Source organism: Myxine glutinosa, chromosome 5 (assembly GCF_964187855.1).
Source record: "Myxine glutinosa chromosome 5, kmMyxGlut1.1, whole genome shotgun sequence".
NCBI classification, from domain to species: domain Eukaryota; kingdom Metazoa; phylum Chordata; class Myxini; order Myxiniformes; family Myxinidae; genus Myxine; species Myxine glutinosa.
The window spans coordinates 24,786,590-24,810,098 of record NC_136265.1 but is presented as its reverse complement, the minus strand read 5'-3'; the positions used below and the strand labels follow the sequence as shown (position 1 = coordinate 24,810,098).

At 46.3% G+C, this 23,509-nt stretch overlaps 2 protein-coding genes across 2 annotated transcripts in view; both read right to left on the bottom strand.

Annotated features, from left to right (window-relative positions):
• Positions 1-762: 762 nt before the first annotated feature.
• Positions 763-21,500, bottom strand: LOC144892089 (uncharacterized). The gene is made up of 4 exons (XM_078777258.1): positions 21,488-21,500; positions 8,150-8,274; positions 6,754-7,517; positions 763-880 (listed from the first exon to the last, which is right to left on the bottom strand). Exons 1-4 carry the CDS (start codon positions 21,498-21,500, stop codon positions 763-765), a joined length of 1,020 nt encoding a protein of 339 aa, XP_078633384.1.
• The window catches only part of LOC137428699 (uncharacterized), an 86,753-nt gene continuing 83,777 nt past the window's right edge, over positions 20,534-23,509 (bottom strand). Inside the window, exon 7 of the mRNA XM_068118602.2 lies at positions 20,534-23,415. Within this exon, the coding sequence (XP_067974703.2) occupies positions 22,565-23,415 (851 nt within the window). The 3' untranslated portion in view covers positions 20,534-22,564. The remainder of the gene's footprint in view (positions 23,416-23,509) is intronic.

Sequence of the window (23,509 nt, the reverse complement as noted above, 5' to 3'; positions counted from 1 at the left end):
GACAGGTGACTTACTCACGTAGGTTGCTTGCACTTGGTGACAGGTAACTTACTCACGTAGGTTGCTTGCACTTGGTGACAGGTGACTTACACACGTAGGTTGCTTGCACTTGGTGACAGGTGACTTACTCACGTAGGTTGCTTGCACTTGGTGACAGGTGACTTCCTCACGTAGCTTGCTTGCACTTGGTGACAAGTGACTTACTCACGTAGGTTGCTTGCACTTGGTGACAGGTGACTTCCTCACGTAGCTTGCTTGCACTTGGTGACAGGTGACTTACTCACGTAGGTTGTTTGCACTTGGTGACAGGTGACTTACTCACGTAGGTTGCTTGCACTTGGTGATAGGTGACTTACTCACGTAGCTTGCTTGCACTTGGTGACAGGTGACTTCCTCACGTAGGTTGCTTGCACTTGGTGACAAGTGACTTACTCACGGAGGTTGCCTGCACTTGGTGACAGGTGACTTACTCACGTAGGTTGCTTGCACTTGGTGACAAGTGACTTACTCACATAGGTTGCTTGCACTTGGTGACAGGTGACTTACTCACGTAGGTTGCTTGCACTTGGTGACAGGTGACTTACTCACGTAGCTTGCTTGCACTTGGTGACAGAACTCACGTAGGTTGCTTGCACTTGGTGACAGGTGACTTACTCACGTAGGTTGCTTGCACTTGGTGACAGGTGACTTACTCACGTAGCTTGCTTGCACTTGGTGACAGAACTCACGTAGGTTGCTTGCACTTGGTGACAGGTGACTTACTCACATAGGTTGCTTGCACTTGGTGACTTCCTCACGTAGGTTGCTTGCACTTGGTGACAAGTGACTTACACACGTAGGTTGCTTGCACTTGGTGACTTCCTCACGTAGGTTGCTTGCACTTGGTGACAAGTGACTTACACACGTAGGTTGCTTGCACTTGGTGACAGGTGACTTACACACGTAGGTTGCTTGCACTTGGTGACAGGTGACTTCCTGAGGTAGGTTGCTTGCACTTGGTGACAAGTGACTTACTCACGTAGGTTGCTTGCACTTGGTGACAGGTGACTTACTCACGTAGGTTGCTTGCACTTGGTGACAGATGACTTCCTCACGTACGTTACTTGCACTTGGTGACAGGTGACTTCCTCACGTACGTTACTTGCACTTGGTGACAGGTGACTTCCTGACGTAGGTTGCTTGCACTTGGTGACAGGTGACTTACTCACGTAGGTTGCTTGCACTTGGCGACAGGTGACTTCCTCACGTACGTTACTTGCACTTGGTGACAGGTGACTTCCTCACGTACGTTACTTGCACTTGGTGACAGGTGACTTCCTGACGTAGGTTGCTTGCACTTGGTGACAGGTGACTTACTCACGTAGGTTGCTTGCACTTGGTGACAGGTGACTTCCTCACGTACGTTACTTTCACTTGGTGACAGATGACTTCCTCAGGTAGGTTGCTTGCACTTGGTGACAGGTGACTTCCTCACGTAGGTTGCTTGCACTTGGTGACAGGTGGCTTTCCTCACGTAGGTTGCTTTCACTTGGTGACAGATGACTTCCTCACGTACGTTACTTGCACTTGGTGACAGATGACTTCCTCACGTAGGTTGCTTGCACTTGGTGACAGGTGACTTCCTCACGTAGGTTGCTTGCACTTGGTGACAGGTGACTTCCTCACGTACGTTACTTGCACTTGGTGACAGGTGACTTCCTCACGTAGGTTGCTTGCACTTGGTGACAGGTGACTTCCTCACGTAGGTTGCTTGCACTTGGTGACAGATGACCTCCTCACGTAGGTAGCTTGCACTTGTTGACTTCCTCATGTAGGTTGCTTGCACTTGGTGACAGGTGACTTACTCACGTAGGGTGCTTGCACTTGGTGACAGGTGACTTCCTCACGTAGGTTGCTTTCACTTGGTGACAGATGACTTCCTCACGTAGCTTGCTTACAGTTGGTGACAAGTCATGAACTTGGTTTCCATTCTACTTGAGGATGTTCATCTTACCTGTAATCAATCCACACAGCGGGTTCCTCGTCCCAGAGTAGCTGGTATGCATTGATGGAGCAGCATGGCTTTGTTAACTCGTTCCCTCCCCCCAAACTGGTGATTCTTGGAAGTAACAAGGCGATTTGTGTTCTACAGTGTTCAAGTATATAATTAAATTTCAATAAAATAAAGATAGTAAGAGTCGTACAAATAAATTAATTCCGAAATTTACTGCCGTTTACGCAGTGTCTATTACACCGCCCTATCGAACATGTTACATTGGTCCTTCATGCCTGTTGTATGTGTCCTTTATGACGTCCTTAAAAACTAGGAATAATTTTCAATTTTGCTTGACTGGGGGCGGTTGGGGGGCATAAAACCACTATTCAGCCACTTCTTCTCAACAAACGATCCATTACATCCGTGCATGTATCTCACCAGGTACTCATGATCAGCAGTAGGCACATATAGTCCTTGAGCCAACCGGCCATATTTTGAAGTGAATGCTCCGGCGGGGGGAGTAATTCTCATTATGATTTTCCATTAGACCAATGTCTCAAGTGTCAGAAAAGGTGTGATGGACATCTGAGAACGGTAGCTTAGTGCCCGGATGGACGCCATCTTTGAAACCACCCAGCTCGAAAATGCCCATTTGGTGGGGTACATTGTTGCACGTGTATCTGGACTTCTATACTAGCTATCGATGTGCGGTTGACGACTAAATATACGTCCGATGTGTACCGTCTAAATAAAAAATAATATGAAGCATTTTGTTTTAGATTAATTATTATAAAAATCAATTATCGAAAAAAAATCATATATTTTTCAATATTTTATTATTAGACTTGTACTTTTTTTAGTGAAACAACACTGGTATGATTTTCCAAATTATGCATTGTGCTACACCGTTTATCTGTCTATAAAAATAACTCAAAAACTAAAACATATCATCCACCACGAGTGTACACAAAAAATATATGAAAAGGCATGCACTTTCCACAAACCGAAACTATGTCAGTTGGAATTTCCCGCCGATAATCAACCCACAGAACCCAGTGCCGAAAGTGACGTCAGTCTATTCTATATCTATATTCTATATTCTATATCTCAGTCTGAGATTTGTTGCGGTGACCTGATTAATTTCTGAGGGGGGGGGGGGGGGGGGGGGTGGGTGGCTTAAGAACTAAAATTGAACATGTTAGATGGCGCCACATACAACTCTATTATAGAGTTGTATTGTGGCGCCATCTAACATGTTCACTGACTTGGATGAGTATGTCTATGTAAGCTGGCGAGCTTTTCGGATATCGGAGTAATCTAACGTCAGTCTTTTTGTTCTTTCAGCTGAGATGGCCGGTGTCGAGGCGAAACGGGCGAAGATTGAACCTGAGTCCGGAACGTGCATCCTGTGCAGCAAGAAGTCGCCACTCTCTGAACTAAGCAAGGCAGCGGGCAACAGTTCTTGGAAGACATTGTGTGACGCAGCCGCAGTTAGAAACTTTTATCCAATTCTAAAGCTAGTCCAAGAAGGCGCAGTTGAACTTCCTAATATTCCAATATTATACCATAGGGCTTGTAGATCAGACTTCACTCACAAAAACCACCTAGCTACTTTGACCAATGCAGCTAGAAGTTCTTCAGTTGATACTGGCGATGCGGTGCGACGGCGATCATCACGGGAAGAGACAGGATCAACTTCAACGGTCTACGATGATAAATGCATTTTTTGCCAGCGTGCTTCAAAATTCATAAAAGGCAGTCGTACCCGTGAAACAGTTGTCTTGGCTGTTGAACTTCGAGCAGATAAGACAATAAGAGATGCTGCGACAGCTCGCAATGATGAGAGAGTTTTGGCATTGACTACACGAGATATGGTTGCAGCTGAGGCTCACTACCACTTCTCCTGCTATAGAAACTACACACGGCCCCAAAAACCTCAAGTAGAAACTGACATTGAAGATAATATCGAGAAAAAAGAAATGATACGATGTATATTCAATTTCATTCGCACTGACTTGTTCTTGAACCCGAGGATTGTTCCAATAGTTGATGTTGCAACAGATATCCTGTCTTCAGATACATTTTCAGTTGATGTTCGTGACTCCATCAAGAAGAATCTGCAGCGCACATTACAAAGAGAGTTTGGAGAATCGCTCATCTTCTTCAATGTGAAACACCGTGTATACTTGATGCCCGATAATCTGACAAAGCGAGAGATTGCTGCAGAGTGCGTAAACCTGAAAGCAGAAGTGAAAGCATTTGAACGAACGGACGGTGAAAGTAACATTGTGCGTGCAGCTACTTCACTGCGACACCAGATCAAAGATGCTCATTACAATGAACGTTGGCCGCCTCAGCCAGCAGAACTCACTTCAGATTACGTGAAGATACCAGATTCTCTTCGTGTATTTCTGCATACTTTGATTTGCGGGAGTGGGGGTAGCTCACAGCTATCTGTGATCTACTGGAAAATGACTGGACCAATCCATTCGCCGATGATCCGTCATGTCTTCTCAGTATATCTACCGGAGCGGCTGCGAGGGAGGACGTTTCTAATGACCTACTCAACACCCTGCAAAAGGGGGAAGCGGCGTATCAAAGCTTCCAGAAACGTCTTGAAGAGGGAACAGGCTTTCATGACACATTGAACAAGCTAAACTTGAAGACCTTTGGTAAGATCAAGCAGAAAGTTGTGAAGGGCACAAACAAGGAGATCGTCCTGAGAGCTGACAGACAACTGTTTGCCACCATGATACTCATCGCCAAGACAAGGAACCTCGACATGCAACTTGTCCTTTGTCACCCACTAGGGCCGTTACCATGGTCTTTGGCAAACGTTGATGGGTCAATGAAAAAAACGAACAAAGCTGCACTTGCGAAACACATGGAAGGTCTTGTGGAACCAGCCGAGAACGTTGACAAGCGAAGTGCAACAATAATTGATGCGATGGCTCTCATACAAAAGATGCATGGCGAGAACGACACGTTCGAAGAACTATCTGACCGCATCCTTGCTGCAGCGCTTCACGCTGGTCAAGGCAGTGAGCGCATCGATGTTGTCTTTGACACATACACAGAAGAATCCATCAAAGCAGCTGAGCGTGTGAACCGCGGTTCAAATGAAGGCATCAGTTTCAGCGAGATCAGACCCGCACACAAAATCATGAACTGGCGGCGTCTCCTTGCTTGCAGCCAGACAAAGGAGAAACTGGTTGTGTTTCTGGCGGAGTCGTGGAAACATGAAACAAATCGCGAAAAGCTAGGCAACAGAACACTGTATGTCACCTGTGGTGAAAAATGTCTGGTACTGACCCGCGATAGGTGGAAGTTGGTGCAAGCACTCGAATGTAGCCACGAGGAAGCAGACACGCGTATGTTTCTCCACGCAAAGCACGCCGCTACCCACTACAAGACGATCATCTTAGTGGCAGATGACACCGACGTTCTGATCATCAGTCTTCATCTCAGCAGAACCATCGATAGTCAGCTCTTCATCAGACGAGGAACAAAGGTTCGAGTCAGAATGATCGACGTTGGAAAGTTGGCTGCGGTATTGGGGTCTGGAGTTTGCAGTGCATTGCCAGGGCTTCATGCATGGAGTGGGTGTGACACTGTGAGTGCTCTGGCTAGCCAAGGAAAGATAAAGGCTTTGAAGCTTGTGCAAGCGAATGAGCTGTATCTTCAAGCATTCACAGATCTGGGATCTTCGTGGAATGTACCAACAGACGTCTTCAATAGCATTCAGGCCTTCACGTCTCAGCTGTACGCCAAGAACACGAAGATCGTCGGTGTTAATTCGCTCCGTTATCACATGTTCTGTGCAAAGAAGGGCCAGATCGAATCTGGACAATTGCCGCCTTGTGAAGACTCCTTGATGCAGCATACGCTTAGGGCCAACTATCAGGCGGCTATCTGGCGACGCAGCCTTGAAAACCTACCAGACGTCCCAACACCATCAGCAGGACATGGTTGGGAACTCGATGATGGCGGTTCGCTCACAATCCGATGGATGGCGGGTCTACCAGCTCCAGATGTCGTCTTGAATCTCATCTCATGCACATGCAGAAGGACGTGTCGACCGTCAGATTGCTCCTGCATACTGAATGGGTTGAAGTGCACTGTTGTGTGTAAGCTGCAGGGATGCTCCAACATGGTAGTGCAGCGGCATAGCAAACCAATTGTGCATTTTGTGATGGAAGCACCAAATTTGGCAGAATGATAGAATATTATATGGAGAACATTTTCAGATATGGAACCACTTTGGAATTCACCCCAATGTGGCCGCCATATTGGATTTCAAAATGGCGGCTTAAAAATCTTTAATTACAAATATTTCTGGTTCTATACCAGCTACAGCCTTGATTTTAGTGTCTGGATGTACAAACTTGAGGTCAAGGAATTGAATGGTTCTACTTAGAAGTTGATTTACTGACGCCATATTGGATTTCAAGATGGCGGAAATTGATTTACTGACCGATATCTCTGGTTCTATGCCAGCTAGATACTTGATTCTGGTGTCTAGATGTACATTTCTGAGGTCAATGAATTGAATGGTTGTATTGAAATATGTTTTAATGCACATAAGCAACTGATAATCCCATATTACGTACATTGTATACACACGTTCAGCAAGAGAACTAGCGAGCGTATTGCATCAAGTCATGCCAAGTGTCACAGTTCCAACTCAATGTGAGCAGTCACCATCACAGGCACACAGTGCTGTGCATTTCAGAGCCGCTTTCTTGCACTTGCATCTCCCACTGCAACCGTTTTCGCACCCACAACAGATGAGTTCATAGCAGGATTTGGCAGCTTCTGGTAGTGTTGTCCACAGAGGATCGAACTGTCCGTCATTGTCCACCCACCCCCAGTCGCATGGTGATGGGAGATAGCAGTGTGGGACAAGAGACTGTCCCCAACAATGTCCACCCTGGTAAGTTGCTCTCTTCACGTGTTGTACTAGGGCGGCCTGTGTTGGAGGTATTGCTTCAATGGATCGAGATTTCTTTGCAAAGAGTTTCTTTCTTGCCAGATTCACCTCAGAACATGTGCATGTGCGGTCGTACAGAAGCACTACGTATCTCTCCAGGGTTGCCAGTGTATCCTCAGAGATCTCACTTGGTGCAGATGCCAGGTCCAGGAATGCATTGGTCACTTCTGGAAAAGTTTCCCATACTGCCCATGCTGTTTTCTTGCCACGACCTGCAAAGCTCGAGACGGTATCACACCCTGTGATTGCATGGAAGATTGGCAGTGCCTTGGCTTTGTCTGGTCCCAGGGTAGCAGACAGCTCGTGTGCTGCTATGTAGCAGAAGTTCTTTCCGGTTCCAAACGCTAACCAGAGTTCGTCCACTACCTCATTAAGCTCCTGGGCCATCCACACAGCGAGAACCACCACATCTGTGTCCACGGTGCGGATGAGTACTCTGCGGTGTCCAGATTTCATAGCAGCTGCTGCGTGGAGCATCATGCGTGCGTCTGCTTCCTCGTGATTGCACGGGGCCAAAGCGGCTGTGTCTGCACATGGTGGTACAGCAATGACCTGTTGGTGTAAGCATGAACAATACCGTGATGTAAATTAAATGTGAATTCCTTTGGTGTAGGTGGTCACGAATAAAACCTGACATGAATCTGCATAACATTTATTAATTTATTTCAGTACATTATTTCAAGTACATAAATACAGGGCAATTATTATTATTATTATTATTAGTATTATTATTATTGTTATTTACTTGGCATCAAACACATGAAATCATACAATATGACATTGCACATATAACAGTAGCCTGTTCGTGTACACTCCCCCAAGATGCCAGGAAAGAAAAAAGCAATTCAAGAACACTATGGCCAATAGGCCTTTCTTAACAATTTGAGGGAGTGTACCGTGGACAGCTAAAGATTATATATACAATACAAAATATTCTTCCGAATAGATAATACAAATCGGGATTATATAATCAAAATTAAATTATATGAAAAGAATACACATATGTGGGTAAGAATTTACTCTACAACAGCATAAATCAATAATACATTGTATAATATGTACTGAAACCACAGAAGATTGTACACACACTCTCAAACACACAAGCAGGCACGCACCCACTCTCACCACCCAGACACATACACACACTTTCACTAACACACACTAACATACATCATGCACATTACCTGTTCACCGTCAGTAGCAATCAGCTGTTTGTCTGGCACATCGATGGACTCCGTGACCTGCTTAGACAGAAAGCTGAAGAGTTCCTCCTTGTTCTCGTCGACACGGAGGAAACTGTGCCAGTTGCCTGGTAGGAGGGCAGAGCCAGTGACACGTCTGCGTATTCCCTTGCCTCTGTTGGTCCTTGCAGTTGCCTTCAGGCTGCCTGACTTTGCATAGCGGTCCCACACTAGATCGAGACGAGATCGATGTTGAAGCTGTGACATAATGTATGGAACGAATACTTTTGTGGCATAGTCAAGAAATGTTTTGGTCTGGCCTGGGCTCAGCATTTGAACTATTACAGCTCCATCGAGGATCACAGAAGATACTTGTGGTGGGTCCGACTTTGTTTCGACAAGCTGTTCTAAGGGCTGCAACAAGTCAGCTTTGGAACCAAAGCGGAGCTGTCCATTTTGCGAGAGTGCTGGCGGATGTGCGCTGTTCTCATGTTTGAAGAACTGCTCGAGACCCCCATCTCTGGTTTGGCATGCGATGTATAGTCTGGAGAAGAGCTCTGAATCACTCTTTGCAGAGGCTACTTGTTGTTTGCTCTTCTGGGCAGCTTTGACCTTGATGGATGAAAACAACGGGAGTTTGTTGCGTTTGATGACATCATTGAGTGGCTTGGATCTGTCTCCCAGACGTTCCTTCTCAAATGAATGGAACTGATCTCTCCCAATCTGTAAAGCTGTATGCACAGTATCTACAACAGCTGGGCCCAAGATCTCCAGTGTGCCCAGGACCAGTGTTACATATTTATGTGAATGTATGTGAATTACCATTCAGGTCTTTGCTTATCCGTGTGTAGTATCTTAAGTTGTTGTGTAGTTGTTGTGGTTGGAGGGTCAGGAGCCCTTCTGAGGGAGTGGCCGGAAACGGAAGTGACCGGAAACGGAAGAGGAAAAGACACGAGGAAAAAAGGACGAGTATTATTCTTCCTCGCCCTGCTCCGACCAAAAGGTGGGATCGACCTTGCGCTGCGTGGAAAAGCGGCGTTCCGAAGCCTGTCTGGCGAGAGGAATCACCGGGACGTGTACCGGCCCGGTGGAGACGTCAAGTTGACGTGGGGCCGTGCATCGACCCCGCGTCTGGTATCGTTCGCGGCACCGTCTAAACAGACGCGTGCGGGTCGCACGTTGGGGCCTAACGCGCCTTGCAAGCGGCGTGGGGTTTGGCTTGCTCTACCGTATCCGCTTCGCGTGGCCACGAGGGGCTGCAGCCACGGTGCCTGGTACGATACCTGCCCGGTGGAAACACGTCCACCCGGGGTTCGTTCAACCGCCCGAGTGCGGCGACGGCGACCATCATCTTGGTCAGGAGGGGCCCAGAGACATTGTGCGGGACCGAGACCAAAAGGGTGTCGTGAGTACTCACCGGGACACACATGTATAAGATGGCCATCTTAATCCTAGGGAATTGATTGTGAATTGGGAATTGGTGATGATTGTGTATTGTTGATTGCTCGGGGAAAATCTCCGTGGTTGTGTCATTGAAATTGTATGGTATCATTACCATTGGAAATATATCCTTGAACATCAGTTGTCTCCTGGGTGAAATTCATATGGATTGCGTGGCGAAAGCGCATATATAGTACAGCTTGCTGGCGGAGTTCCTCTCACGGTCCGGGGGTCACCGAGACCAGGTATTCACCGAGGGGACCACGTAACAGAATTGGGGGCTCGTCCAAATTACGATTTGCGGTTTCGCAATTGGGTCTACGTCCGGGATTTAAAATTGTATAAAATAATAAAATAATAATATTTTTTATTAATTAAAATTTATTAATTAATTATTAATTGGTAAAAAAAATTTTGAGAAATTGGGGTAAAGTCTTGGGTGAAGGTTAACAGGTGTTAACGATAGGCACCATGGCGTTTGTGGCACAGAACTTTGGGGTAACCCCGAGTGAGGCACAGTTCCGAGCGTTGCTAAAGTCGGACCTCTTGAAATTGGCCAAACATTTTAACTTGGAGGTCCGAACTAATTTGAGGAAGGCAGAGTTGCAGGCCACGGTGATACAATCTATGGTGGGATTAGGAACATGGGACGAGTTAGCCTGGGAGTGGCTACCCGAAGAACCAGAAGACGTTGAGCTCCGGAAACTGGAGTTGCAATTACGGAGCCAGGAACGGATTAAAGAAGAAGAAAGGAAAGCAGAAGAGAGGAGAGAAGAGAAGCAAGCAGAGGAAAGGAGAGTGGAACGAGAACTCCAGGAAAGGTTAAAAGAAGAAGAAAGGAAAGCAGAAAAGGAAAGAGCAGAAGAAGAAAGGAAAGCAGAAGCGAGGAGAGAAGAGAAACAAGCAGAGGAAAGGAGAGTGGAACGAGAACTCCAGGAAAGGTTAGCAGAAGAAGAAAGGAAAGCAGAAAAGGAAAGAGCAGAAGAAGAAAGGAAAGCAGAAGCGAGGAGAGAAGAGAAACAAGCAGAGGAAAGGAGAGTGGAACGAGAACTCCAGGAAAGGTTAGAAGGGAGAAAAGCAGAGGAGAGGAGAGCTGCAAGGGACCTCGAAGCAGAGGAGAGAAAAGCGGAAAGGGAATTAAAGGAACGTGACATGGAGCTTCAGCAAGAAATCAAATTCAAGGAGCTGGAGTTAATGAGAGAACGGGGAGAGGCACCACCCTTGCTGACGGGGTCGACACCTAACCAGAAAACCTGGGATGTGGGCAGACATGTGAGGCTGGTTCCACCGTTCAGTGAAAAAGAAGTCGCGAAATTTTTCCCACACTTTGAGAAAGTGGCTCGACAATTAAACTGGCCGGAGGAGGCCTGGACCATACTCGTGCAAAGTGTGCTGGTGGGGAAAGCTCAGGAAATTTATTCGGCGCTACCAATGGACCAATGTGCAGATTATGAGGTACTGAAGAAGCACATCCTCAAGGCCTATGAGTTGGTTCCGGAAGCTTACAGGCAAAAATTCAGGAATGCCAGGAAGAGGGAGAGTGAGACCCATGTGGAGTTTGCCAGAGTGAAAGAAAACATGTTTGATCGGTGGTGTGAGTCAAAAGGAGTCGGGAAAGACTTCGAGACATTGCGGGACTTGATCCTGGTGGAGGAATTCCAGCAGGGTGTCCACGAGGACATCAAAGTGTACCTGCAGGAAAAGAAGGTACCAAAGTTGTGGGACGCAGCCACCATGGCAGATGATTATGCCTTAACCCACCGAATAGGGGTCCACGAACCTAACTCCTCGCCTAGATCTCCGCAGGGGAGGTGGGGAACAGCAGGTGCGGAGAACGACCATACATGGCGGCGGCCTCGAGATGATTATGGGGACAACTATGATACCCCACCGGTTCGAAATCAGAGGGATGCGGGCCCAAGACAAACTTATAGTTCGGGGGGCCCGAGGCAGACCCCGAGTTTTTCCTCCGGGCCTACTTGCGCGTTTTGCAAGAAACCTGGACACTTGATGTCCAGTTGTTACCTCCTGAAAAGGGACAACCCAGAGCGGAGTCCGACTATTACAACTCCGAATGCGATGGCTAGCGTAAGAAATCGCCATCAAAAGGGTTACCAACCATTTATTTCAGAGGGGTTTGTGTCACTGGATGGAGCCTCGACTAACCGGAGACCGGTTAGGATATTGAGGGACACAGGGGCCCATCAATCTTTAATGCTTGAAGGCATTTTGCCATGGTCCGAGGAGACGGCAACGGGGGATAGTGTTCGTTTACAGGGGATCGGGGGCGGTGTTAGTGCTCCCCTTCAGGTCATCCAGTTGGAGTCCGATTTGGTGTCAGGACCGGTCACCGTCGGTTTACAAGCCACGCTTCCTGTAGAGGGTGTATCTGTGGTTATCGGGAATGATTTGGCCGGGGGTCAAGTTTATGGTAACCTGAGGGTTGGTAAAGAGCCCAGCAGGGAAAATAACATCACACCAGCTCGGGATGGCGACCAAAGTGCCAAGTTATTTGTAGGGGGACTGAACTTCAAAACAGAGGAAGAAGTTCTGACCTCTGTCTTCAACAGATATGGGCCGCTGGTGGAAGTGCGGTTGGTAAGAGACTGGGAAACGCAACAGTCAAGAGGGTTCGGCTTTGTCACGTTTGCCAGCACAAAAGACGCCAGAGAGGCAGAGAAGAATTGGAATGGCAAGGATTTGGAGGGTCGGACCATAACAGTAGGGAAGGCATTTCGTAGGCGTCGAGAGGTCTACAGGAGAGGACAACTGGGTGGTAGTTTTGGTAGTGGCCGAGAAGGAGACCGCTATTCATGGGACTACAGGGACCAGTGGTCCCACCCTAATTATTAGGGAAGTTCTGAGAAGTTGAAGCACTGAAGGCGGCGGAGCCGCCGAGCCAAGATTCCTACACAAATTAACCGTGAACGCCGTTCCTAAAGGCGTCCATGTAGTGAACTTTCATGCACGGACTAACCGTGAACTCCACGTTCCTCAAGGCGCCCATGTAGAGAACTTTCCTGCACGGACTAACCATGAACTCCGCGTTCCTAAAGGCATCCATGTAGTGAATACTCGGCTTGGCCTCCCGGAAAAAGTGCTATCGAGTTGCTTAACTTTGGATCTTTGATCAACCCCTTAACCTTCATTCCCAAGAAACTGACGGTCAAAGTCAGAGGGTCATGAGATGGAGTTTGATTTGGCAGGGACAATGTCGTTGTTGGTACTTAGTCCAGAGGGAGTAATCTGGAGGGGTTGTGGTGAAATTTTGGTTGCTTTATTTTTAAGTGATAACTGTGCCCGGGGGGAACGGATAATGTGGGGGGGGGTTGAGTTATCTGGTTTGTTTCTCCAAATTGGCCGGCAAAGAAAGTTTTCGCTGGGTTCAAACTTTCTTTCTTGAAGGGGGGGAGTGTTACATATTTATGTGAATGTATGTGAATTACCATTCAGGTCTTTGCTTATCCGTGTGTAGTATATTAAGTTGTTGTGTAGTTGTTGTGGTTGGAGGGTCAGGAGCCCTTCTGAGGGAGTGGCCGGAAACGGAAGTGACCGGAAACGGAAGAGGAAAAGACACGAGGAAAAAAGGACGAGTATTATTCTTCCTCGCCCCGCTCCGACCAAAAGGTGGGATCGACCTTGCGCTGCGTGGAAAAGCGGCGTTCCGAAGCCTGTCTGGCGAGAGGAATCACCGGGACGTGTACCGGCCCGGTGGAGACGTCAAGTTGACGTGGGGCCGTGCATCGACCCCGCGTCTGGTATCGTTCGCGGCACCGTCTAAACAGACGCGTGCGGGTCGCACGTTGGGGCCTAACGCGCCTTGCAAGCGGCGTGGGGTTTGGCTTGCTCTACCGTATCCGCTTCGCGTGGCCACGAGGGGCTGCAGCCACGGTGCCTGGTACGATACCTGCCCGGTGGAAACACGTCCACCCGGGGTTCGTTCAACCGCCCGAGTGCGGCGACGGCGACCATCATCTTGGTCAGGAGGGGCCCAGAGACATTGTGCGGGACCGAGACCAAAAGGGTGTCGTGAGTACTCACCGGGACACACATGTATAAGATGGCCATCTTAATCCTAGGGAATTGATTGTGAATTGGGAATTGGTGATGATTGTGTATTGTTGATTGCTCGGGGAAAATCTCCGTGGTTGTGTCATTGAAATTGTATGGTATCATTACCATTGGAAATATATCCTTGAACATCAGTTGTCTCCTGGGTGAAATTCATATGGATTGCGTGGCGAAAGCGCATATATAGTACAGCTTGCTGGCGGAGTTCCTCTCACGGTCCGGGGGTCACCGAGACCAGGTATTCACCGAGGGGACCACGTAACACCAGCAAATCTGTGCTTTCTTCTTCAAAGGGGCTGCCCATCTCTTCGATGACTGTTGTCAGTGCACGGACATCTTGGACGAACTTCTTCTGCACACTGTCGGTTTGCTCATGGTGGTGGGTGTGCTCTCCCCTTTGGCACAGTTGCTGTGAGGTCTCAAATTCTGTGATGACCCGAGCAACTTCGGGGCCAGCCACCATCCACCGTCGAAGGGCACTTGGATTTTCAGTTAGGCCCACTGCCCCGCCATCGCCTTTGACCGTGGCATTGTTTTGTTCATGAGCCTGGTCTAGGGAGATGGTGGAGAAAGCATGCCTAGTCTTCTTGGATGTGAAGTGCCCCGCATGGAACTTGGCAGCAACATCTGGGTGTTTCTCTGCAATGCCAACCATGTCCCTGATGTGGACTGGTAACCAGCGAGCATAGTGGATATGGCCCAATGCAGCGAACCATGCAGCTAGCTCTGGTAGGGTGTCCATGTACAGCGTGAAGTTGGACTCTCTCAGTGAACGTATGTAGAGGAGTATACAGAGCTCCAGGTTAAGTACAGTGGCCCAGTACTGAAACTGTGGACATGCCGCTGCTCTCTGGTCACACCATGCCTCGAACTCCAATGGTTCCTCACCTCTTGCAGTTGCTCTTTCGTTGTATATGTCATATGCACGATGCTGCAGTATGTGTAGGGCAGCAACAGTTACTTGGTGGGCGCGTCTTGTACGGCTGACGTGAGCTGCACGCAAGAAGGAGTCTGCTGTGCCAGCTGTTGCTATCTCTGCCTGAACCAATGCCTGTGTCCAACCGCTGTCTTGCAGCCAGTCTCCTGCTGTCTTCAAAGCTGCCATCTCTGTGTGTAGACCACCCAGCATGACCACAAAGAGATCTTCACCATGTGTGTCTGGCCAGTTCCATTGCACCTGCTTGGCGATCGCATAAAGTGGTTGGTCCAGTGTGACGACGGGTATCTGTCCAGGGTTTAGCTCATTGATCGCTGCTTTCACGACATCCATGGCATGGCGGATCATTGCCACTGAGTGGGCTTGGTCATGGAAGAGGGGAAGCAAGGCAGTGGGTGTGACTGTGATACTAGTATCCTTGGCCGATTGGTTCTCTGCGTGATGTGCAGCCCAAGAAATGTTTCCTGGATTCTGTGTGTCACCACTGTCACATGCATCCTTCACAGTCTGGAGCCACCTCTTCTCTTTATCCAGTTCAGCTTGTGCAGGATTCCTCTGCAGCGACGCCTGGGTTCCAGCTGGTACAGGGTGGCTTTTGGCAAGTGAACTAACTGGTTGTACATCTGTGTAATACCGTGGAAGGTCCTCCACAGTCTTGACATTTGAGACACCCCCGATGATGACAATACCTCGGTCTGTGCCTTGATTGTCATAGTCTGGATGTTGTATCAATGAAATACCAGTTCCGTGGAAGGAGTCGTGTGCTGTCGTGGAACTGGGATTGTGGTCTATATTATCCACAGCTGATGTGGTGAACACTCCACCATGGAGCTTTGGGGGACAGACCACCTTCTCCGCCCGAAAGCGCTGACAGACCCCGTTCCCCAGCTCTGCAGAGATCCGTAGCACTCTATCATAGGCAATGCTGATCCCTAGTCCAGATAATGTGTCAACCAGTTCCCTCTTTCTCGTATGGGCATGAAGCATCAAGCCAAGATATATTGGCAAAGGAGTCTCTTGACTAATGCTGTGTCGTACGTCTGTGCCTGCACCTCTCCTCTCATGCTTCACACTGTTGTATTTGAGAAGTTGAGCTATTGTCACAGACGCCGATGCCGATGACTGACATGCCTGATCTTTGATGCCTGCGCCCTCTAAAATCATGGAGACCATTGTCAGCAGCAGTTGTGGCACAGACTCTTCTTGACATTTGTTTGAGAAGGACCCATTGAAAGGCTGAGATGACTGGAACATATCCTTCCTTATAATCCCTGCAGCTCGTGCCAGGTGCACAACATCACTGTCAATATCATGTTGACATGCCTTGGCTAATGCACTGCCAATGTCTTCCTGAAACACCAGCAGGACATCTCTTCCCTGCCTGTGCTCCTGCAGATCAGGGAAGTGTGCCAGGATACGCTCCTTGAGTCTGGTTGTATGGACTCGTGTTTCCAGCACAACTCCGAACTGTTCCATTCTCATTGTGTAGAGCTTGGTGAGGTCTGCCATCTTGAATACAGGAGCAGTGTCTTCTTCTTTAGCAGTTTCCTCTATGTACGTTACCAGTTCAGCAAGGACTATTGCTGAAATGACATCTACCGTGCTCTGGCTTTGCTCAGCAAGCTTTTTTGCTGCCCTCACGCGGTTGTATAGGGATGTCAAACATTTCTTATGGTACTTGGCCTCTCTTGCGACCATGTCCCCAGCACTCAGTTGGGCTAACAAAGTGGTATCCTGAAGAAACTCTGCAGCCTTGCGAACGTGTTTATCTAGTTCCAATGTCGCTGCTTGATGAAACTCCAAACCAAGCTCTTGCTGGCAGAAGAAGCACAAATTGTCGCATATGCTATCAACACAAGCTGCCTGAGACCTAGTAAGCTTGTACTTATCTGTGATTGTACTGGGGATAGGGCTTCCCTCTGAATGACTTCTCTTCTGTACCCGCTGTAGCTTGGTAGTGTTATATTTCACCCTGCATGACTTGTGCCACTTGGCTTGGTGGGCAGCTAGAGTGGCAGCTATCCCTTGGCCTTCATCCAGTCGTTGCAAGTCCACGTCTTGTGGCAGCTTGCCTAGTTTATTGAATGCTGATAGATTGTCTTCAAGTGTCTTGTATCCAGCACCTGCATCAGTTCTTTTCGTGACAGCAGGACACTGTAGGGACTCTCCTATATCAACTTGACACAGAACACAGAGTTCCCAGTCCAGTGGCGTCTTTGGCGTTGAAGTTACATGCTTGGTAACATGAACTAACTTGAACTGCTTCGACATGATTGAAACCTGGATGGAGCAAACAAACAAAAAAGTCGTTTAATTAGGGGTTAATCAACGGACCAGCATGTTTTATCTACAGGACAATACACGACCCCCCCTGAAATTTGACACCAAATGACCTCTTTTAGGGGTATTTTTGGCCGAAATTTTCAAATTTTTCACTCCCCAGACCCCTAGATGTTCCCTTGAGCTCAGAATCGCCGCTGTAATGTGTCTACTGATGTTAGAAAAGATATAGGGTGAATGGGGCAATAATTGTGCCTGTAGGATTTGTTTCCGCCACCCCCCCCCTAAGGGTTACAGATTTTTAAAGCCGCCATTTTGAAATCCAATATGGCGGCGACCTTGGGTGAATTTCAAAGTGGTTCCATATCTGAAAATGTTCTAAATATAACATTCTATCATTGTGCCAAATTTGGTGCTTCCATCACAAAATGCACAATTCTTCTTAAATTTTTGCTATGCCGCTGCACTATGGTGCAGGATGATGCTATCGTGGCTCAGGATGCCAATGACTCTGATGGCGACTCTGATGATTAACTTTGTGTGCACTGTATATTGTATAGCATATGTTGTTCTCTATTATAATGCAGGCCAAATTGCCTGAAAATCTTTATAGACAGATAAACGGTTTAGCAAAATGTATAATTTGGAAGATCATACCGGTGTTATTTGACTAAAACATGACATGTTCAATGATACCTCCGCTTGCTTATTAGGAATATACATCGTATGGTGTTAAAATCAGCTCCATACGTCTTTCCAAACTCTAGTAATGAATAATTAATATAATTGGCGGCCATTTTGAAATCCAAGATGGCCACCAAAGTGCAGATTTCCTATGTAACAATTTCCGCCTGCTTATTAGATATCGTATGGTGTTAAAATCCTCTCCGTACGACATTCCTAACTTGCGTTATCGTCAGAATAGATAATGCCAGCGGCGGCCTAAGTCATTTTATGCCTCTTTACATTTATTTGTTGTAAACTCGTGGTGGATGATGTTTTAGTTTTTGAGTTATTTTTATAGACAGATAAACGGTGTAGCACAATGCATAATTTGGAAAATCATACCAGTGTTGTTTCACTAAAAAAAGTACAAGTCTAATAATAAAATATTGAAAAATACGGTATATGATTTTTTTTCGATAATTGATTTTTATAATAATTAATCTAAAACAAAATGCTTCATATTATTTTTTATTTAGACGGTACACATCGGACGTATATTTAGTCGTCAACCGCACATCGATAGCTAGTATAGAAGTCCAGATACACGTGCAACAATGTACCCCACCAAATGGGCATTTTCGAGCTGGGTGGTTTCAAAGATGGCGTCCATCCGGGCACTAAGCTACCGTTCTCAGATGTCCATCACACCTTTTCTGACACTTGAGACATTGGTCTAATGGAAAATCATAATGAGAATTACTCCCCCCGCCGGAGCATTACTTTTGGTCTGGCTCAAGGACTAATAGTGATAAAGGAGTAGCTGATACATTTGTGCATCAGTCCTTGTTGGACATGTTGTGTGTGCGACAAGGAAGAATCGCTCCGAATTTGGTGAAGATCTGAATATAGATTCGGATATGACAATTATTTAATTTTTAAAAGTGATTCTTCACCATTGAGTGACATGGCCACCCAGGTGGAGGTATGCTCTCTACTGAGTGCCGTTCTAGTTATTATTGTTGTTGTTGTTTTACAGCCTCTTATTAGGACGTTTTGGTGCATATTATTACACCATATTTCTAAACATTTCAATTAACTTGTTGAGCACAATTCTGAAAGTGTATAAAGGTGGATAAATAAATAAATAAAAGGGGGAAAAAGATGCTCCAGCAATGTTCAAATGAAATATCAAATAAACAAAATAAATTTTTCATATATTTCAGTTTATTTGCAAAGCACAAATTCACAGTATTTTGTTTAAAAAAAAATATTGCAGTAGAAACTTGATGAACAAATGAATTAGTAAACAAGCAAAAATTAATAAATAAAAACATTGTGGAAATTTGTTGAGACGAAAACTCGTACAATTATAGAGTCCATTTGACTCAATATTGTACGAGTTTTCATCTTAACGAATGATGCATTGAATGAAACCATTCCTTTTAGTGTACCTGGCAGGATGCATTCTGAACAAATCATTTACAGGTATCCCCCCGCTTAAAGAAATTAGTAATGTACAGTGAACATCTGCTCCAAGTATGGCTTCATTTCGGGCTAATCATCATCCTCAGATATGAAATTCAGATATGATAGATATTCAGATATGAAATCTTTCCTCTTCTCCAATGGCTTGATCTCTGACCACCAATTTGGTTTCAGACCTGGTCACTCTACTCTGGACATGCTGCTTCTGCTTTCTCAACAATGGATGAGGGTCCTCAATGCCAAACAGGAAATTAGAGCTGTCTCCCTCGACATATCACGTGCCTTGGATACGGTCTGGCACCCCGCTCTGCTCACCAAATTCTCCTCCTTTGGTATCCATGGAAATCTCCACGCATGGCTGGCGGACTTCCTCTCTAGTCGTAGTCAACGTGTGGCCCTGAATGGGTTTCTCTCATCTCCTCTTCCTGTTCAGGCGGAGTTCCCCAAGGCAGTGTTCTGGGCCCTGTGCTTTTTCTGGTCTTCATCAATGATCTCTCTGACTCTTGAAAATCCTCTCTATCTCTTTGCTGATGACTCCACTCCCTGTCGCTCCATTCCTCATCCCTCAGATCGGCAGTCTGCACCCTCCTCACTCTCTGCAGACCTGGACAAAATCACAGACTGGGCAAACAAGTGGAACATGTCTTTCAATCCTGACAAATCTCACACTCTTACTATGTCTCTCCGAAAAGACCGACTGGACAACCCTCCCATCCACTTTCTGAATAATCCTCTCCAAGAAGTTCTGTCACTCAAGCTTATGGGTCTCACTATCTGCCATGATCTTTCCTGGGAAAACCACATTTCAAATCTGGCCTCCAAAGCCAGTCGCCGACTGGGCATCCTCCGTCGTGCGAAGTCCTTCCTTGGTACACCTGAGCTCCTCACCACATACAAGGCTTTCATCCGCAGCTCTATGGAATAATGCTCTCCCCTCTGGTCTGGTGCTACTGCCTCACACCTAGCTCGTCTTCACGCTGTTGAAACCAAAGCGTTCAGAATCATTGGAATCTCCCGTGATGAAGCTAACTCCAAGGGCCTCTCACTCACTCACCGCAGGCAGGTTGGTGGTCTTTCCGTCTTCTACCGACTCCTCTCTGACCTTGCCCCCCCAGCTCTCTCTGGGCTCTGTCCCCCAAATATTCCTACAGGTCGCACAAGATCTGCCTGCAACCCTCTTATGGTTAAACTGCCAAAATCAAGACTTTCTGCTCACCTTCACTCCTTCATTCCTCTTTTCTCCCGCCTCTGGAACAAACTCCCTCACTCTCTTCAATCCCACTCCACCCTTCAGGTCTTTAAAACAGCTGTTCACCACCATCTCTTATCTTCCCCCATCCAAAACCTTGATCTTTTCTACCCCCGCTAATTTCACCCAAAATCCTAAACTTTTTTTTTTTTGAAATACCAACTTCTGTCCTGGAAGTCTTTGGTCCCCTTGTGTTTTATACCTCTCCCCCCCCCCCCCCCTTCCCAAGCCTCCTCCCCCCAGGCCCTCTCCCTCCCACGCTTCTCCCTGCTCTCAAATGTTGTGTTTGTGTGCTTCCCCTTCTCTCCCCATCTTGTCTTCCGCTCCCTCTTTTTATATATTTTGTTTGTCTGGTTGATTTGTTTGTGAAATAAATGTTAGCTCTTTCACGAGCCTCGATTCAGTATACAAAGCAAACAAAAAAAAATCCTCAGCGAAAGTCTTCATTCGCTACAACAAAGGAACCGTTGTCTGGTGATTGTTCAACATCACCTCACAAAGTGACAGATACATTTTTCCACCGATTACCTTTTCAGTGGGGAGGGCAAGGAGGAGGTACTCCTTTATCACCATGTGTAATTTTCCCATAAGAAATAATGGAAACCGAGCTCCGCATAACGAAGGTTCTCATTACGAAGGTGTATAAAGGTACGTAATCCCTTTGTTAACCGGCGGATACCTGTACTGCAAACATCACACCTATATGGGTTCTCCCCTTGGTTGTAATCGCCATTTACAAGATTGAGAATATGGAAAGGTGTCCTCACAGGGATCGCAGTTTCCACCCCCGTTTCAATCCAAGATCACATTTCAAAGTCCTAAATGTGAAATTTTGTTTTTCTCCCATCTTTGTTCCGAGGGTTATTTTCAGGATTGTCACTGAACTCCGGACAGCATCCATTTGTTGTGTGGATTTGTTGTGGTTGTGTGGATTTCCTAGGATGGATTTTACGATATCGGTGAAGTTTTTCTTCATCACTCCAATTGCTCCAACTATCATTAGCACAATATCAGCACTCTTCAACTTCCAGGTTCTTTTGACTTCATATTTCAGAACTTTGTACTTGGTCATTTTCCAAATTCCACATTATTTCCCTGGATACTGGATACTTCACCTCTATTAGCAATGCTGTCTTTGTCCTTTTTGTATCTTAGTACTATGTCCGGTCATAATGCTTTGTTTTCTACATTCTGTGAGATGGTCAGGTCGTACGTGAACGCAACATCCTAGTTTTCAACGATCGCTTTTGGTCCGTGCTTCCATGATTTTTCCGAGGCTGGTATATCAAAGTTTTTGCAGATGTACCAAAGGATTCAATTTACTTGGTGGACCAGGTCCTTTTTTTTTCTCTTTTTTTTTGTCGATACACAATTGAGGCTCGTGTAAGAGCTAACACATTAAACATGGAAACATGCACGAACACATAAAACATACAATAAAGGGAGCGGGAGACAAGAGGGGGAGAGAAAGGGAAGCACATAAGCACAACAACAGTAAAGAACAAGGACAACGAGAGATCTGTGGATGGGAGAGGGCTTGGGCGAAACTGTATTAAACAAATGAACACTACTAGGAATTTCAGGAACGAAGTCGGAGATTGAAAGAGGTCGATTTGGGATGGATTAACGGGGGTAGAAAAGATCAAGATTTTGGATGGGAGAGGATAAGAGTTGATGGTGAACAGCTGTTTTGAAGACGTGGAGGGAGGAGTGGGATTGAAGAGAGTGTGGGAGATTGTTCCAGAGGTGGGAGAAAAGAGGAATCAAAGAGTGCAGAGGGTCTTGAATTCTTGATTTATTACACATCATGATTACTCTGCATACAATGTTGTATCTTTGTGCGCACATTGTTGTGCCAGAAATTTGGAATCCCATTTGGGCCAGGACTGATGAAATTTAGGAATTAGTTTTCTAATTTTTTTTTTTTCAATTACACTCCAGGCATTTACTTTACATTCTCGATGTTGCTTTTTCTCTTTCAAGTTTTGGAAACATCCCGTCTCCTCGTGTTCTTTTTGGTCTCCATAAATCCCTTTCCAGAATTTTTATAGTTCATCTTTTTCGGGAGGAATCGACTCGGTAGAATTTTTTTGTTTTTTTTTCCCGAAGTATTTTCCAATAGCTGGTTTTGTTTTCTTCTGCTGTCAGTTTCATTGTCGCCCCCCTCCCTCCCCTCCCGGTGATTATTTATATTTTGAGGTTTTTTTTTCAGTGCCCATTTACCCTACCAGGTCTTTCTCTTCAATTTTACATTTATTGGATTCTGTTTAGCTTTGGGCTTCGGTAATCATCATTTTTGTCCTATTTTGGCAGCGTGTAACATTTGATGTTGATATAAAGTTGTGGGTTGATTAAACGTCTTGCCACAATCAGGACAGTTGTGGGACCTCTCCTCCGTATGTATTCTTTGATGTCGGGTTAAATGTGAAGAATATATAAAGGACATGCTGCACATGTGGCACTTGTAGGGCTTCTCTCCCATGTGTATTTTTTGATGTTGATCTAAATACGAAGAAAAAGAAAAAGACTTGGTACACTTAGAACATTTGTAGGGTTTATCTTCCAAATGTATTTTTTCGTGTCGATTTAAAAATGATGGATGAGAAAATGTCTTGGTGCACACAGAACACTTGTAGGGCTTCTCTCCCCGAGTGTGTGTCCGCATGTGCACCAAGCACGCTCTCTTCTGCTTAAATGGTTCATTGCATATCGTGCAATGGTGCAGCTTTTCACGAGCGTGGGCGATCCTGTTATGATTCTTGTAGTTGAATTTATTCGGATAAAATGTATTACATACATTGCATCTGAATGGCGTCTCTCCAGTCTGAATCCTCAAATCTACCTGTTGGGTCGAGTTCTGCCCGGAAGTTTTAATGCATGTGCTACACGTGTACGTACTCGTCGCGGTGTGGGTATCCGTGTGTGCCTGAGGTACTGAAGAGCAACTAAATACTTTATTGCATTGAGTACACGTGTGTGTCTTTTCACACGTGTCACTAGTCACGTGTACCTCGGCACGACTACATTTCTGCTCGTTATCCTTGGACATCCCACAACGACTCTTCTTGTCTTGCTGCAAAGTTCTCTCGGTGAAGTTATGAACATTCTCGGTGGAGGACAACCTGGTCCTTGTCGATTTCTCTGAAGATCATTCACAGATATAGGGTTAGTCAGTGTATCAGAGAGATGCAAAAACAGCAGCAACACAAAGGTATGGATCTTAAAAAGAAAGGAA